Raw genomic sequence first — 12,407 nt, 5'->3', positions numbered from 1 at the left:
GAAAATAAAATTTCAATATATTTGAACAGGGCTGATTTAAATAAAATTCAGTATTTGAGCTGAAGAAGTAGTATCACTTTATACAAATTACTTATAATATTTCTTTCTTTTTTCTATGTCAGTCTTCACTTGTGCTAATTCCTTTTGATGCAGACTCATTCTGTCAGTTCCAGTTCTCAGTTCTCAGTTCTCAGATGGATCAAAGTGAAGGACAATCAGCGTGTATGATTGACTCACATTATCAGTATTGTCTTCTGCTGTTGAGTTATTCTCTTACTTTGTCTACATCCTTCCAGTGTCCTACTAACTCTTTGATCTTGAGTGATATATTAAAAAAAAATCATGTTTTTTATAAATGTATTAATTTTTTCCCTGTATCTACCTTACCAAACATTGCAATATTCACTTAATACATTAAATTATTATATATTGATGAATATAGACACAGCTATGAAACAAGGAAGTAACTGTATCAGCTAGACCTGTATAATAATCATTATATTACTTTTTTTCTTTGAAATACATTACCTTCTTTATTCAGTGAATAAAAATTAAAAGAAAAAAAAAAGAGAGAATATACCAGGAGAGGGTATTTCAAAGATCCAAAAGGGTACTGATGGGCTTTTGGTATTGCTGCTTTGGAGACTGAGGAAATGAAACATCTGTCCACCTTGCCTGGTCTCTGAGAATCCTTCTGTTGTGGGGTTGCTGAAGGTTGAAGAACAACAAATGCCGATCGTGACCACAACAGTGCACCAGCGGCAATATCGCACCAACTGGGACTCCCTGATTCCCACCCATAAGCTGATCCATAGACTGGAGAGCCAAGGAGTGATCATCAGGACCCGTTCACCATTGAATAGCCCCATATGGCCAGTGTGAAAGTCTAATGGAGAGTGGAGACTAACAGTAGACTATCGTGGCCTGAATGAAGTCACACCACTATTGAGTGCTGACGGACTGAACATGCTAGAGCTTCAGTATGACCCAGAGTCAAAGGCAGCCAAGTGGTATGCCACGACTGATATTGACATTGCATTTTTCTCAATTCCTTTGGCAGCAGTGTGCAGGCCACTGTTCGCTTTTTACTTGGAGGAGTGTCCAGTACACTTGGAACCGACTGCCCCAGGGGTGGGAGCACAGTCCTGCCATCTGCCGTGGACTGATCCAGACTGCACTGGAACAGGGGCAAGCTCCAGAACACCTGCAATACTTTGATGACATTATTGTGTGGGGTAATACAGTGGAAGAAGTCTTTGAGAAAGAGAGGAAAATAATCCAAATCCTGGTGAAAGCTGGTTTTGACATTAACTGGAAAAAAGTCAAGGGACCTGCACAGGAGATTCAATTTTGGGCAATAAAATGGCAAGATGAACATCTTCAGATCATAACAGATGGGATCAACAAGATAACAGCAATGTCTCCACCTACTAATAAGAAAGAAACACAGGCTTTCCTAGGTTTTGTGGGGTTCTGGAGAATGCATATCCCAAATTACAGTTTGTTTGTAAGCCCTCTCTATCATATGACGCAGAAGAAGAATGATTTTAAATGGGGCCCTGAGCAACAACAAGCCTTTGAACAACTTAAATGAGAGATAGTTCATGCAGTAGCCCTTGGACCAGTCCAGACTGGGCCAAATGTGAAAAATGTGCTCTACACTGCAGCTGGGGAGAACGGTCCTACCTGGAGCCTCTGGCAGAAAGCTCCAGGGGAGACTCGAGGTCAACCCCTCAGCTTTTGGAGTCAGGGATACAGAGGATCCAGGGTCAGCTATACCCCAACCAAAGAAGAGATATTGGAAGCCTATGAAGGGGTTTGAGCTGCTTCAGAAGTGATTGTCACTGAAGCACAGCTCTGGGGGTGGCTGGTTGTTCAAAGGCAGGGTCTCCTCTACACATCATGCAACTGATGCTACATGGAGTAAATGGGCTGCACTAATTACACAACGAACTCGAATAGGAAATCTCAGTCATCCAGGAATTCTAGAAGTCATCATGGACTGGCCAGAAGGCAAAGATTTTGGAATCACCAGAGGAGGAGGCGGTGCATGCTGAAGAGGCCCCACCATATAATAAACTGTCAGAAAGTGAAAAGCAGTATGCCTTGTTTACTGATGGGTCTTGCCGTATTGTGGGAAAGCATCGGAGATGGAAGGCAGCTGTATGGAGTCCCCGACGACAAGTTGCAGAAGCTGTTGAAGGAGAGGGTAAATCAAGTCAGTTTGCAGAGGTGAAAGCCATCCAGCTGTCCTTGGACATTGCTGAATGAGAAAAGTAGCCAGTACTTTATAGTGACTCATGGATGGTGGCAAATGCCCTGTTGGGGTGGCTGTAGCAATGGAAGCAGAGCAACTGGCAACACAGAGGTAAACCCATCTGGGCTGCTGCACTGCGGTAAGATATCGTTGTCTGGGTGCAGAACATGGTGGTGAAGCTATGCCGTGTACCCAAGAGTCAGGCCACTGAGGAACACCAGAACAACTAACAAGTGGATCAAGCTGCGAAGATTGAAGTGGCTCAGATGGACTTAGATTGGCAGCATAGTGAATTATTTTTGGCCTGGTGGGCCCATGACACCTCAGGCCATCAGGGCAGAGATGCAACATACAGATGGGCTCGTGATTGAGGGGTGGACTTAACAATGGACACTATTGTCCAGGTCATTCATGAATGTGAAATGTGCTGCAATTGAGCAAGCCAAGCGGTTAAAGCCTCTTTGTTATAAAGGATGATGGCTGAAGTATAAATATGGGGAGGCCTGGCAGATTGTTTATATCACACTGCCACCAACCCGCCAAGGCAAGCGTCATGTGCTTATCATGGTGGAAGCAACCACCGGGTGGCTGGAAACATACGCTGTGCCCCACGCTACTGCCTGGAACACTATCCTGGGCCTTGAGAAAGATTTTGTGGCAACATGCCACCCCAGAGAGTATTGAGTCAGACAATGGGACTAATTTCCAGGACAACCTTATAGACACTTGGGCCAAAGAGCGTGGCGTTGAGGGGGTATATCACATCCCCTACCATGCACCATCCTCTGGGAAAATCAAATGGTACAATGGGCTGTTAAAAATTATACTGAGAGCAATGGGTGGGGGAACTTTCAGACATTTGCCAAAAGCTACCTGGTTGGTCAGCACTAGGGGATCTTCCAACAGGGCTGGCCCAGCCCAGTCAGAACTTTTACATATTAGGGGGAGGGGGATAAAGTTCCTGTGGTGCACATAAAGAATTTGCTGGGGAAGACAGTCTGGGTTATTCCTGCTTCAGGTAAAGGCAAACTCACTCATGGGATTGCTTTCCCTTAGGCACCAGGATATACTTGGTGGGTAATGTGGGAAGATGTGGAAGTCCAGTGTGTACCTCAAGGGGATTTAATTTTGGGGGAAAACAGCCAATGAACTCAATTATATGCTGTTTCCTGCTATATAACACTTTTATAGCCCATCAGCTAGATGCCCATCTCCACCACTCTGGGTTTTGAAAAGAAAATGCTGTCATGATCATCAGCAGAGAATAAAGTCATGAGAAAAGCAAGCAGCAGCAGCAGAACTGTCCTCAGGTCATCATCAACTGACTCTGACATCTCTCCGATCATCAACCCAACAAAGAATGAGCTTTGATGAAACCAAATGAGCTCAGCAGTGACCAGACGAGGTTAGCAGTGACCAGAGGAGTTCAGCAGTGTCAGCAGCAGGCAACAACCCAACACTACACACTGTCTCCTGCCCTGAAAGACTGTTACAAGAGATGGAGCCTGACATCATGGAATGAATTTAGCAGCTTCATAGGGATTGATCCATGGACTAGGGAATGGTATCTGTCTCTTTCTATGTGTGTGGGGCGTATTTATATATATCTGGGACAAAAAATTATATATTGAAAAAAAGTCTGAGCATGAGGTGAATGATATGGAATAAGGGATGGATACTGCCCTGGGTTCAGCTGTAACAGTTGTTTTTCTCCATCCTAGTTGCTGGTGCAGTGCTGTGTTTTGACTTTCGTCTGAGAACAATGTTGTTAACTCACCAGTACTTTAGCTGTTGGTAAGTAATGCTTACCCTGATGAAGGACTTTTCAGTCTCTCATGCTCTGACAGTGAGGAGGAGCATGTGAAGCCAGGAGGAAGCAGAGACAGGACACCTGACCCAAACTAGGTAAAGGGGTATTCACAGCATGTCATGCCCAGTACATAAACAGGGGGGAGTTACCTGGAAGGCCCAGATCACTGCTCATGTCAGGCTGGGTATCGGTTGGAGGGTGGTGAGCAATTGCATTCTGCATCACTGTTGTTTATTGTTTTCTTTCCTTTCCCCTTAGTTTCATATACTCTCCCCTTGTTATTTCGCTTATCATTATTATTATTGGTGGTAGCAGTAGTGGTTTTGTGCTATACCTTAGGTACTGGGCTGTTTTTATCTCAACCAGTGGGAGTTACATTATTTTGATTCTCCTCCCCATCTCTCTGGGAGAGGAGGCTGGGAGGTAAGAACAGAGGGAGTGAGTGAGAGGCTGTGTGGCTCTGAGTTACTGGCTGGGTTTAAACCACGACACACACAGACATGATTCTATAGGCAATCAGGAGAAATCTCTGGATAGGTAGCTCTTGTCCTTCTGGGAGATTTCCACTTCCCACACATCAGCTGGGAATAACATAATGTCACTGCTGGACAAGTGAGGCTGCTAAATTCCTGATGTTTGTGGAAGGTAACTTCCTTCCACAAGTACTCAGTGAGCCAGCTAGAAAAGGTGCCCTCCTGGACTTGCTCTTTGTGAATCAAGAAGGACGCATGCGAGGTGTCATGATAGGAGTCTGTCTTGGCCACGCTAATCCCAAAGACCTTGAGCTCAAACTTTTGCACGTCATGAGGGAAAAGTTAAGCAAAGTTGCTACACTGGGTATCAAGAGAGCAAACCTGAAGGTGCAGAGGGACCTACTTGGCAGGGTCTCCTGGGCAGGAGCTTTTGAGGACTTAGGGGGACATGAGAGCTGCTCACTTTTAAAGAACCAGCTTTTGAAAACACAGGAGCAGCAATCCCATCATGTCAATGGAAGTCAAGCAGGTGCAGCAGAAGAACAGCTTGGAACTCTTCTTGGAATTGGGACGGGAACAGAAATTGTGTGCTCTCTAGAAGCAAGGCCGAACTTCTTAGGAAGACTACTGAGCTGTGGTTCACACTTGGAGGGAGACGTCACGAAAGGCCAAAGCTCAGCTAGAGATGAAACTGGTCAGTGTTCCATCAGACAACAACAAAAGGCTTTTTGACATATACTAATAACAAGCAGAGGCCTAAGGAAAGTATTGAAACGATACTTTATGAAGACAGCCACTGAAAAGTGGGGATGAAGAAAAGACAGAGGCATTTAATGCTTTAGCATTGCCTCAGACTTCAGTGTGCATGGTAGACCTGGGGCTCCCCAGGTCCTGCGAGTCGGAAGACCATGGCTGCAGGAGCCATGACTTTCCATTGGTGGACACTGCAGTTGTAAGTGAGCAGTCCTTGGGGCTGGGGCTGGACATGGGCATCCTGGGGTGAGTCCCACAGGGCTCTGTCCCATCTGGGCCCCTGGGTTCCAGAACTGAGGTCACAGTGGTGTTCCGTTCTAACCCGGTGCTGGCCCAGCAACAGCCCCAGTGCCTCCATGGATGGTGCTGCGAGTGGCAGCACCAGTGGCACTGGGGGTGCTTCCCTTTTGTGGAGGAGCGCTCCCGTCCCGAGTGTGACAAGTTTTATTTGCAAGTCTTCTCGCACCCCTGTCAGGATGGGGCAGTGGCTCTGCTGCTGCGGGTCCAGGTGGGTTCCCCCACAGCCCAGGGATACACTGGCACAAGCCGGGCCCTGCAGCAGCTGCCTTGCTCATGTCTGATGCTGTCTGCCCTGCAGGGATGACCCTGGCCCCAACCAGCAGTGTGTACCTGACCAGGCGTTGCCCAAGCCGCTGCTCAGGGAACCTGTGCAGATGACACAGGGCCGTGGCCAGAGGAAGAAGAGGGACCTCGTCCTCTTCAGAGACACCCTGGTCATTGCCAAGACCAAGTAAGATTGGCAGAGCCCAGCTGCCTTTCCTCCCAAGACCTGGCCCTGCCACCAGGGCACCAGAGCAGGGACAGCCAAATAACAGCCCCAGGCCCCCAGCACCCTGGTGGTGGATACACCTGTGGTTGTGCCCATGGCAGGTGGGCACTAGAGGGGAGCCAGCAGGCTCAACCACCTCCAGCTCACTCCCTGCCACTCCTCTCTGCAGACCTGGCAGCATCCCATGCCCGCAGCACTGCCTGGTCCTGGGCCTGCTCCAGGTGCTGAGCGGTGGGAAGGGCTCAGCCGGTGATGCTGCTGAGGAGGAGGAGGAAGGGAAGGCCACCAGCTCCCTTGTCTTCCTCTGGCCCTGCGACTCTTGTGTCATCACTTTCTGGTGAGTCCTGGTGCAATGTCTCATCAGAGGGGTGGGCAGCACCTCTGCCCTGCCCCATGGGTCATCATCCACTGGGGCACAGCAGGCACTAAGTCTGTTTCTCCCCTCTTTTCACAGCTCCTGAGTAGTGAAGGAACTCTGGGTCAACGCCCTCCTTGGGTAAGCCCTGCCTGGCACTGTAGCCTGGGCTGCCCTTACTTCCATCATGGTGGGATGCTCCATGAGTGGCATCTGAATGATGAGAAAACACCTCTGCTGAGCTGAGCAGAGGTGCCCCCACAGCTGCAGGCAGAGGTGCCCCCACCGCTGAATGGGCACATCTGGTGAAGATGCTTCCTCCACCTGTGTCCAGCCAACACCTGTCCAGCCCCATTCTCGCCACTCCCACTGTTCCTGCTCCACTGCTGGGCAGTACCAGCTGTTCCTGGCAGTGTGGAAGCACTCCCCAGGCTGGCAGCAGAGGGGAGAGCTGGCTTGGGTCTCACACAGCTTTTTCTCTGCCCCTTCCCTGTGCACAGACCACCGGAAGCAGTTCAGGGAGCCAGAGTGACCCAGCTGCCGTCCATAAGGCTGATGCTGAAGGAGCTGAGTGGCTGCCATGCTCTGCCCCCAGAGGCTGCCCCAGCCCAGCATCAGCTGCATTGCTCCTCACCTTCTGTTCTTTTCCACTTGCCCAGGGGACGGCACTGGATGCCAGCAGCCTGGAGGAGCTGCTCCAGCGCCAGGCTCAGGTCAGACTCACTTGAGGTGCAATCTCACCCATCCCCACCTCTCACACACGGCCAGCAGCTGATGCAGCTCTCCAGGGGACCTTTCTGCTGTGAGGTTCCTTGGTGAGCACAGCCCATTTCTTGCAGGCTGGTGCCAAGCAGCTGCCAGTTCCTGTCCCCCCCCCCCCCCGCAGTGAAGGCAGACATGGCCATGTGAATGGTGTGGAGAAGACAGGGGCAAGATGACCCTTCTCTCCTGTTCTTGCAGGCAGGCACACGTGCTGTGATGGGGCTGCCACTGCCCTTCCCACAGGGCACGTCTATCCTCGGCAGCAGGAGAGAGCTGAGCCCCAGGGCCCCTCATTTCCGTGTAGAACATTGGCGGGTAGACAGCACTGAGGGAGTCTGGGACCACTCTCCTGGTGCTTCTCCTCCACGGCTCTTTGCTCTGTTTCCCTTGGCAGCAGGCGGGACGAGCAGGAGCAGGAGGAGGCTGCCCTGGCCATTTGCACGGCCAGTCATCTTGGCTGCAGCAGGGGCACCAGAGCCATTGGGCTCTGCTGGTGTGGGAGCTCTTTTTGGCCGGCCCCTGGCAGATCTGTGCAACCAGGACAGCATGCTGCCCCAGCCCATCCAGGTAAGCCAGCAGGGGTTCCCCATCCCATCCCTCAGACTCCTCCCTAGAGAGGCTGTCCCCAGCACCTACCTCAGGGTCTGTCTCCAGCCCAGCAACTCTCCTTCTCTGTGCCCTCAGGACCTGCTGGCTCTGCTCAATGAGCACAGCCCATCCACAGAGGGGATCTTTCGGCAGGCGGCCAGCGAGTGCGCCTGCCACGAGATCAGGGACGCACTGGACAGCGGGATGCCAATGCAGCTGGAAAACCAGCCTGTGCTGTTGTTGGCTGTCTTCTTGAAGGTGAGCCCTGCTGACCCAGAGCCCTGCAGCTCCTGGCTCTCTTGGGGCTGATGGGCACCTGCGGGAGCACAAGCAGAAACCCAGCCACCTGCTCATGAGCCAGAGGGCTGGGGATGCTGCCTGTGCTCCTGGAGGCAGTGGCCAAAGCCTCACATGGAGCCCTTGGCACTGCAGGACCTCCTCCGGAAGATCCCCTCTAAGCTTCTCAGCATCCAGCTGTACTAGGAGTGGATGAGTGCCATGGAGAAGACCAGCAGGCAGGAGAGGCTGGCAGTGCTGAGAGGGTAAGTGTTGCAGCAGCCAGCAGGGACTGGCACAGGCTGGGACTCCACTGCAAAGCAGTGGCCTGCCTGAAATAGCCATGGCTCCTGCAAGCAACCTCCTGCTGCTGTAGAGTTTATGTTTTGGGGAAAAGAGGCACTGAAAAGCTTTACTCTCCAGGGAGTACTTCCCACAGGTGGTGGGGCTTGCTCCAACAAGGGTCTCTTTCAGAGAGGCAGGGAGGGAGGGAGGTGGCTGTATCAGCAAAGGCAGTCCCTCTGCTGTAGACCAGGCAGTGGCCTTTGGTGAGATCAGCCTGGGAGACCTGTGTTGTCAACACCAACTTTATTAACATTGTGCTCCTCTTCCCTCAGGGTGGCCAGCAAGTTGCCAGAGGCAAACCTCCTCCTGCTGGGCACTTGCTATCCCTGCTTAGAAGGATCAGCAGGAACGTGGCCATAACCAAGATGACTGCTGGGAACCTGGCCATCTGCCTGGCACCAAACCTCCTGAGCCCACCCCAGGAGCTCCCCCTGGATATCCTGGCTCTGGAGACAGGGAAGGTACGCTGTGCTCACTGCCCGGCTACAGCGTCCCCAGCCCAGCCAGGCTTTGGTGCTCAGAAGGCCCTGGCTGCCACCTCCCATCAGCAAAGCCATGGGGCAGTAGCCGGGAAGAGCATCCCCATGGCTGCACCTTACTTCAGAGAAATGCGGGTCAGGCTGGGAAAGGCTGTTTGTGCCCTCATCAGCCCCCTCAGTGAAAGCAGTGGTTTGCTGTGTGCAGGTGACGCAACTCGTCGAGTTCCTCATCGACCACCATGAGGAGCTCCTTGGAGAGCAGGTGGCTGGGCTGGCCAGAGAGGAGGATGAGGAGGCACCAGCAGCACAAGCAGAGCTGGAAACAGCAGAGGTAAGTGAAGTGCATGAGCAGCATGACAGCAAAAGCCTCCCTAATCAGAAGGTGGGGCTGCTGCCACCGCAGGAACAAGCATGGTCATCCACCAGCCTGCAGCTCTGCCAAAGTGCAGAGCAAGGCCGATGCAGGTTGGCCATCCCGCTTTGTGAGGTGATCCCACCACAGGTGGCTCACCTGAGCTGAGCAAACTCATCCAAGGGATGTGCCTTTTAGAGCTAAAGTAGCAATTGTGCAGGGAGGTCCTTGCCCCCTGCTAACCTACACATTGCCATTGCAGGTGCCTCCCATCACTCCCGAGAGCAAAAAACAGAGGAGCTCTTCCGGGGAGAAAAGGTAAAACTGCCTGGCTTTGCTTAGTTCAAGGTACTCACGGCTTCACCTGTTTAACAATACTATTGAATGGAAAGGTTCCCAGGTTCTTCACAGAACACCAGGAAGCAGAGAGCAGCCTGGGAAGAGGGCAGTGATGGGCCACCGTGCCAGAAGAAAAGCAGAACTGAGCTCTCAGGGATGTGCGACTGAAGAAATTCAAGCAGGGGAATAACAAGGCACCCAGGTATGTAGCAGACCCTGTGTTCCATCTTTTTGTCAAGCTCTGAATATAGGAAATGTTCCTGAGGTGCACAGGATTGTCCTGCCCTCGGGGGAGCATGTATGTTAGGAGAAACATACTACCCCAGCATTGCCGGCCAACCCATGATCAATGGGATGCTGCTGCTTGGGTTTTGGAAAGGATCGTATCCCAGCTTCCCAGGGCTCCCTGCTGAGCCCTGCTGCCTGGCAAGGGGGCACTGCACATCTCTGTCAACTTCCTGTGCTCTAAGGGTATTACATGTATTGAGAAGTTACCAAAGCAACATTGTAGTTGCCAGTAAGGAACCAGTAAGGAGCCTCTCTCTTGTGCTAGCAATGACCTCTTTTACAGCATACTTCCGAAAAGCCCAGGAGCCAAGTCCTGCCTGCTCTTGCTGTTATGGCTTCATCAGTGCTTTCTGACTCTCCCTATATGGTGCCCATTCACTACTTTGGATTCCCCGGATGAGCTCTGCTGCCTGGGCTTGGAGTTCCACCCTACGGCCGGCCCCAGCACCACCTCGGCAGCGGCGAGGACAGAGCCACCATGTCCTTCTGCTGTGGATGGAAGGTTCCACTACCTCTCCCTGGAGCCAGAGCAGCACACTCAGACCCATCCCAGCCCTCGCAGGAGGCCTTGCTGGCTCACTCAGCTCCACCAGCAAAAGCCACCCGCTGGAGCATCTCCCCAAGTGGAGAGCTGGCCTCTGGACCTTGATACTATCATTATTACTATGCTTGTTACTATGCTTATAACTATGTTTATTAGTCTATTACTACGTCTTTTCAAAACAAATTTTAGGATACACCTTAGGATATATTTAGGATATAGTTTAGGAAGCATGTTATAGGTTAGTAGTTATTTCACATTTTGTGAGTACACACTTCATAGGATCATAGGATAGTTAGGATTAGAATAGGGTAGTTAGGGTTGGAAAGGACTTCCAGTAATTTCATATTATGTCACAAGACTACTCTTCGCTTGGCTTTTCATCTGTATTAGTAAAAAAGCAGAAAGAATTACAGAAGTTGTATCTCTCTGCCTTGCCATCTGCATCCTGCAGAATGGAAAACAGAAAAGTATACTGAGAGAGTCTTTGGATTAGGAAAGAAATGACAGAAAGATATTTATGAATGCAGAAGAACTACTGCAACAACTTGAAAAAGGTTCAGATAAGTTGCAGAAGAGTACTGCCTGCTGGTGGAATACAGCTGCATACCTTAGACACCTGTTAAGGTCCAGAAGTAAAGAGTAACTTGCTTCTAAAAGAAAATGCACAGGCAGCAGAAAGGAGCATTGAATTGCAGCACTGTGTTTTCATTGACAGCTGTTCATGGTGGGCAGAGAGGTGCAGAAACAGAAACAAAAAAAAGTCCCTCAGATCCCTCTGCACTCTGATGGGAGAAATGCTGGGAGATGATAGCAGGTGTCCCAGGCATCTGCAAACAAAGCTGTCTCAAATCTGAGTACCAACAGAGTGATTTGTTGGTAATAGGGCTGAGTGACTGATACGTGCATATTTTCCTTGCATTTGCTGGAATACATTGTACAGATTGCCTGCAGTTCTCAGCATTGCTTCATATGTATTATGCCTTTCTGAATTTTCTTTACCATTTCTATACAGAAATAAAGTGTCATATACACATCTGGCCAGGCTCTGTGTTTGGATGAGTTGCTTCCCTTTTTATTCCTCTCTTCGCCTCTGGGTTTCCCTTCTCTCTCTCTCTGATACTTACCTGTTCAAGAAGACAAAAAGGTCATGCAATGGTTGCATTTGTATAAGTCGTTCCTTTCTCCCAGGCACTTTTTTTTTTTTTTTCTCCTAAAACACCTGAGGAGACATCCAAGAAAATATATTGAATCTATATTGAATAGATTCCAAGTCTCCAGGTCTTCAGTCTCAGCTTCTAAGTTTGCACTTAGACAGAGTTTGTGATCTTTACTAGGCCTTGCTCCTGGAACAAAATCATAACAGCAGACTTCCTTAGCTGAACATCAGGAGGGACTTTCTGAAAGTCTGAAGTGATTATATTAACTATTCTCTTTTTCACAGTACTCTCACTGACAAGCAGAAGATTCCAATGTGGAAGTTGCCAGATGCTTTTGATTGAATATGTTATCTGGGAGCCAAACCACTTCACAAACACATACTGCTGGGTTTGTTGTTTTTTTTTTTTTCCCCATTCTTTCCTACTTCTAGTCCCTTGCAAAATAGATTTTTCAACACAATTAATTTCAAAATATATTTATAGACATGGAAAATTTGTGTGAAATGGAATTGTTTTCTCTCAACCATTGCATCTAGTAAGTTATAGAGGTACTGTTTTCTTTTTCTTTTCTTTTTTTTTTTTTATTGAAAACCCATTTTTTTTCTTTAATCATCCTTTGCATTCCACTATACAGTTGGAAGCAGTCTTTGGCTTGGCTTTTCTCATTTCTAAAGAAATTATTCCAAGGCTGTGAATGAGCATAGCAGAGCACACTCACCACACCCAAGGTATCTTCCCCAGTACTAAAACCTGCACATCTGAGACAAGAAATTTTCCCATTTATAGTATTATTTTTTAAGATAGCCAATAATTTTTATCAAATCTATAAATGCATCTCT

The 12,407-nt window shown here is 49.5% G+C and overlaps 1 protein-coding gene across 2 annotated transcripts; it reads left to right on the top strand.

The window, feature by feature from the left end:
• Nucleotides 1–7,515: 7,515 nt before the first annotated feature.
• On the top strand, nt 7,516–9,920 carry LOC133279189 (T-cell activation Rho GTPase-activating protein-like). Of its 2 annotated transcripts, XM_061472620.1 has the most exons (7): nt 7,516–7,767; nt 7,885–8,046; nt 8,221–8,330; nt 8,682–8,870; nt 9,094–9,219; nt 9,503–9,558; nt 9,633–9,920. In XM_061472620.1, the coding sequence occupies exons 4-7, from the start codon at nt 8,775–8,777 to the stop codon at nt 9,745–9,747; spliced, it is 393 nt and encodes a 130-aa protein (XP_061328604.1). In that variant the 5' UTR covers nt 7,516–7,767; nt 7,885–8,046; nt 8,221–8,330; nt 8,682–8,774; the 3' UTR covers nt 9,748–9,920. The 2 variants fall into 2 exon arrangements, with proteins under 2 accessions (XP_061328604.1, XP_061328603.1); XM_061472619.1 differs by lacking the exons at nt 7,516–7,767; nt 7,885–8,046; nt 9,503–9,558; nt 9,633–9,920 and having other exon boundaries at nt 8,053–8,330; nt 9,094–9,480.
• The last annotated feature ends 2,487 nt before the right edge of the window (nt 9,921–12,407 follow it).

This window comes from Pezoporus flaviventris, unplaced genomic scaffold (assembly GCF_033815535.1).
Source record: "Pezoporus flaviventris isolate CSIRO_AGI_PZ_B2104156 unplaced genomic scaffold, CSIRO_AGI_Pfla_v1 ptg000072l, whole genome shotgun sequence".
Taxonomy (NCBI): Eukaryota; Metazoa; Chordata; class Aves; order Psittaciformes; family Psittacidae; genus Pezoporus; species Pezoporus flaviventris.
The sequence above is the reverse complement of the archived record's forward strand: the minus strand, read 5'-3'. Positions and strand labels throughout refer to the sequence as shown.